This window comes from Lactuca sativa, chromosome 7, assembly GCF_002870075.4.
Source record: "Lactuca sativa cultivar Salinas chromosome 7, Lsat_Salinas_v11, whole genome shotgun sequence".
NCBI classification, from domain to species: Eukaryota; Viridiplantae; Streptophyta; class Magnoliopsida; order Asterales; family Asteraceae; genus Lactuca; species Lactuca sativa.
The window spans coordinates 84,474,479-84,479,860 of record NC_056629.2 but is presented as its reverse complement, the minus strand read 5'-3'; the positions used below and the strand labels follow the sequence as shown (position 1 = coordinate 84,479,860).

Sequence of the window (5,382 nt, the reverse complement as noted above, 5' to 3'; positions counted from 1 at the left end):
TATATATATATATATATATATATATATATATATAAGCGTGTGTAAAAACCTCTTATAAGTAGAGCATCCATAATGATGAGTTTAATGAAATTTGAATGAGGTGCAAGTTTATTTTTTATTTAATGGATTAAACTCTACCATAGTGAGATATCACCTTGATATTCAATGAAATTGAAGTTCAATGGCCATAAAACTCTTAAATGAGAAAAATGAAAGTTTTTCATTCTTAAATATATATTATAAATTAACTTTTGTAATTTTATATTGAACTTTATAGAGTTCAATACATTATAGATGAAAATTGATAGAGTTATATAAAATGTAAAAAAAATGACATGCGAATCTATTAAACTTTATGAAGATCATCAATGCTGAATGTCTTATTTTATTATTGTCATTTATTTTTTAATGTATGTCCTATGACATTTTCATTTTTTACAACCTAATATTTGGTCAAACCAAAGTTGTTTCCTTCAAACATTAAAGTTGGTTTTTATGTCAACTTTGTAGTATCACTATATTAATTAGTTTTTAAGATTTGATGAAATTCATTTGAAAAATGTATAAGATGATATTAATCAGTTTTGATTATTTAGTAAACTATATGTTATTTAGATACAAAAGTTATTTAAAGGTATTTAAAAAAGTTATAATACATTTATCATGTTAAAGGGTTAATATTGAAATTCTAAAGAGACGACATTGTATTATTCCATTATATTTAGTTTTGGTGTGGGGGTCACAGTCCAATTTCTGCATCCTTGCAAAAACATCAATTTTGTCGTTGGAAGTCAGAACGCCAATTTCACAAATTGTTGTAAATATGTATATAAGCTATATGAATGCCTTCATGATTATAAAATTACATTTTCTTTTTCCCTCAGTCACATTCGGTAAGAGGGAATTAAACTTTCCAAAATAAATACAGCAATTAAGAACTAAAATGAGAGTATGTTAGAGGTGTAAACACATGAGGTGCCATATGATCAATCAAGTTGAAGTCCTTTTCTTTGAGATGCATGTAAACCACCCAATCGCCATTCTTTTTTGCACTTGGCATTGTTGTTATGTATCCTGTTCGGCTTCCCCATGGGAAATGATACGAACCAAAATCTGGCTTTCCCCACCCAAAATCCATATCTTTAATTGGTAAACCTTGTCCAGCCGACACAACCACAGCCTCACCTTCAGACTTTTTTAGCCCAAAATATATCCTTGCAACTGCTGGATTTGGTCGATGCATTTCTACCCAATCAATCAATTCTCTAAAATGTTCTTCGTTGGTTGCCTTAGAGACAAACTTATGAACCCCTTCTGCCACTTCATGAAGGGGCATCGCTTTGAGATCGTCATTGGTGGCCATACCATATGGTATTGATAGTACATTTCCGAAGTGGTTTTCTAACAAAGATGTATTTTTCTCATCACTTTCAGCCAAAAAGCGACGCCCATTAACGACAATGCCCATTCTAGAAGTTGTATCGGTAGCTTTATCTCCTCCATGTGCTAATAATTTCCACACAAATGACGTGAAAGAAAGGAGTTTGCTTATTTTGGTTTCCTTTGTGCTCGCTTCATGTTGAAGTTGTTGAATTGATTCAGCATGAATATAGTACATGCGACCAAGAAGAGGCTCTTCAAAGGAAGATGGTGGAGGGAGGGATGATGCGGGGATGTATAGATTATCAATGGCGGTAGTATAACAGGGTGGACGACGTGGATTCAACATTGAAGGTCGAAATGATGGGATGCTGGAGATTGTTTCCAATCGTGCATACTGAGCCCATGCAACTAAGAACATGTTTATTGAGTAAGCATCGGCCACTTGATGATGAAACGCACCTGATATTATTATTGATCCACAATTTAACTCTGTCGCCTGTATTCAATGAAAATGTTGTTAGCGATTGTGTATGCAATGATTTGTGTAAAGCGTAATGATCTCGTAATTACTTGTTATAGCATGATGTTACTCTCATGTGGATTGTCCTTTGGTAAAACATATTTTCAAAAATGGAAATTTTATGATTTATAGTTTTATAATTTCGAAACTACATATTCTTATATTCTGTTTGGAGTTGGGGCACTAAACTTAGATTTTGAAATATTGTTTTCTTAATAGAGACGTAAAGCAATTCGTTTTGAAAATAATGATACTCAAAATTGAAACTAATTAAAGTGTTTATCGTTTTCGTACACATAATCATTATAATAATAAGAAGAGGTTTTCTTTAAAAAGTACATATCGTATTCAATATTTCTTAAAGTTGCTTTGATGTCAATATCTTAAAAAAAAATATTGATCATGGTCAAATCAATAAAAATGCTTTTTCTTAATACAATCTTTAAAATTTTCATTCCAAAAGTATTTATAAAGAAAAACATGTAACAGAGTTTGCCCTTCAATATATATTATATTATCTAACTTAAATATTGTTGTTCCATTTACGGGGTGTTTGGATAAACTTATTAGCTTATTGTTTATAGCTTATTTGTTGTGGGAATAAATAATAAGTAATAAACATGGAGAGAGATGCTTACTAAAATTAGTTTATTTAGCTTAATAAGCTGGATTTTATCCAAACACTCAAAGTTAACTTATTATAGGAACAAGCAATAAACACCTATTTTTTTCATATCTAAAAATTAGTTTTTACTTGAAATATGTATAACAGTATGGGATATAACTGGTGTCTTTTTTGGAAAACTGCAATAAAGTCCTTACATATTGGCCTCATAATCGATTTAGTCATTATATATTTTTTTTATTCAATTAAGTCTCAAATGCCGGTAATCGTATTCAATTTAACCCTTTGACCCGGTCAATAGGTCATCCAACTTTCAAAAATTATATTTTTGGCCCAAATTTCAAATTTTATTACAAAGTTGGTCTAAAATTTACACTTTTGGCCCAGATTTTAAATGTTTTTACAAATTTGGTCCAAAATTTACCCTTTTTGCCCAAATTTTAGAATTTTATTATGAATTCATCCTAACTTTAGTTTTTTTACAACTTTTTTTCTCAAAAAAATGTTTCTAATATGTTTTTTCTTTATAAACTCATATTTATACAAAAAAAACATATTTTTACATAGAAATCTTATTTTTTCTATATAAAAACTTTTTTTTAAAATGTTTTTTGTATATAAAATATCTAGTTATAAAAATAGGTTTGGATTATTTGTGTGATATCTCTTAAAAAATCAATTAAGAAATTAAAAGTAACCCTAAATTATAAAAACAAGTCTGGATTATTTGTTCTTTAATCACATTTATATGAAAGTTTAACTAGTTTAAACTTTCATATAAATGTGATTAAAGAACAAATAATTCAAACATGTTTTTATAATTTAGGGTTACTTTTAGTTTCTTAATTGATTTTTTAAGAGATATCACACAAATAGTCCAAACCTATTTTTATAACTAGATATTTTATATACAAAAAACCTTTTAAAAAAAGTTTTTATGTAGAAAAAATAAGATTTTTATGTGAAAATATCTTTTTTTTTGTATAAATATGAGTTTATAAAGAAAAAACATATTATAAACAAATTTTTGAGAAAAAAAGTTGTAAAAAAACTAAAGTTAGGATGAATCATAATAAAATTCTAAAATTTGGGCAAAAAGGGTAAATTTTGGACCAAATTTGTAAAAAAAAATAATTTGGGCCAAAAGTGTAAATTTTGGACCAAATTTGTAATAAATTTTGAAATCTGGGCCAAAAATGTAATTTTTGAAAGTTGGATGACCTGTTGACCGGGTCAAAGGGTTAAATTGAATACGATTACCGGTATTTGGGACTTAATTGAATAAAAAAAATACATAAGGAGTAAATCGATTATAAGGCCAATATGTAGGGACTTTATTGCAGTTTTTCCCATTAAACATTAAAAAATGTGTTGGTCAAATTCGAATGCAATACCCTCAACTTTTAGATAGTCTGTCCTTCGAAAAAAATTAATTTATTATATATTCAAGAATAGATTCGGCTTCTAGTTATCCAAGTCTACGTGCGTTGATTTACCAAACTTAGTAAATTAACTGCCAAATTAAACCAGTTTCGCATGTTCATCCATGCTGTATAATAAGTCGAAACATAATAATTTGAAACCGAATTAATTATGTTATCTTGTAATCACCCTAATTTCATATCGTTAAATCCCAAGGAGGCCGAGTGATAAGATAGAGATAGTTAAATTTACCTGAATTGCAACCACACCACGATTTATCTTTGGAACCAACTTCCCTTTCACAGACTCATCAGGGTGAGCGAAATCCAAGTCTTTCAGGTCGATGTCTGCATGGGCATGAACGAATTCCACCCCATAGTTGTTGCATACAACCTCTGGCTCTCCTTGGCTGTTCTGCACAATTTCTCCGGCCAGAGGGTAAAATGTCGATAATACCCCAGCCAACGACGACTTAATGGTCTTCACCACAGTTTCCGAGGACATGTCGGTGTTGTTCTTTTTCTTGTAACAGAAAAAAAGGCCGGCTTGAATCGGTGGTAGAAGCAAGTCAAGGTTCGACAAAGGGAGCCAGTGTTTGCTTTCCAGCGTGACAGCTGCTGAAATAACCTCTCTATCTTTCACAGTCACTTGATAGTCTTGGAGGTCGGCATCCTCATGATAGCGTAGTTCTGACGTGTGGAGCTTAGAGAGTTGAGTATGGTAATGGTTAGCAGTGAGATTTGAGTGAGTTGCATGTAAAAGATTGCGGGAAACCATAGCATTAGCATTTTGACTGTATGTGTTTCTGTATAGATGAGAATAGGATGAGGGAGGCGATGGTGTTGGTGGTGATGGTGTTTTAGGGTGGTAGCGGAAGTCGTGAGATTCAATAGGGCTACCTTGGTGAACCCACTTGCTATTTGAGATAAGGAGACCTTTAGATCTCCTGAGGGCAAGAAGGTGATAATATTTTCTCATATTCATGACAGAAGAGAAGAGTTGGATGTTTATACAATGAGGAATCGCAAGAATCCATGGTTTATTTATAGGGAATGGAGACTCATTAATTACTAACCTTTTGGCCAACCATTTAAAATTTTGCATGGGGAAACGGTCCAACCTAGTGATGTATATTCATGATTTATGTGAACACATATACCTTTATTTTATAATGGATCTTGTGTATCTCATTACCCACTTGATTCAAAAGATTAACAATAAAAATAACTTATAGTCAAAATACCCTTGTGTGCCCACATGAACTTGGCACATAATTTGATAAATAGTTGATATCTTAAGATGTAGATGTTACATTCTATTTCTATGCAATTTTTTCTTGTAAAAAGACCCTCTGTTGTACTGTTTGTTGATAATTTGTTTTCCTCTTTTATCACGCATTGTTATAGGTTAGTACGTTTTATGAAGATAAGAC

At 31.0% G+C, this 5,382-nt stretch overlaps 1 protein-coding gene across 1 annotated transcript; it reads right to left on the bottom strand.

Annotated features, from left to right (window-relative positions):
- Window positions 1–826: 826 nt before the first annotated feature.
- On the bottom strand, window positions 827–4,973 carry LOC111887691 (coniferyl alcohol acyltransferase). The gene is made up of 2 exons (XM_023883866.3): window positions 4,203–4,973; window positions 827–1,879 (listed from the first exon to the last, which is right to left on the bottom strand). The coding sequence occupies exons 1-2, from the start codon at window positions 4,932–4,934 to the stop codon at window positions 932–934; spliced, it is 1,680 nt and encodes a 559-aa protein (XP_023739634.1). The 5' UTR covers window positions 4,935–4,973; the 3' UTR covers window positions 827–931.
- Between the last annotated feature and the right edge of the window lie 409 nt (window positions 4,974–5,382).

Bases quoted from the DNA above. Each gene is read 5' to 3' on its own strand.
- LOC111887691 (XM_023883866.3), bottom strand. From the start codon at position 4,934: ATGAATATGAGAAAATATTATCACCTTCTTGCCCTCAGGAGATCTAAA. The intron at 1,880-4,202 runs GTAAATTTAACT...CATTGAATACAG, and splicing joins GTGGTGTGGTTGCAATTCAG to GCGACAGAGTTAAATTGTGG.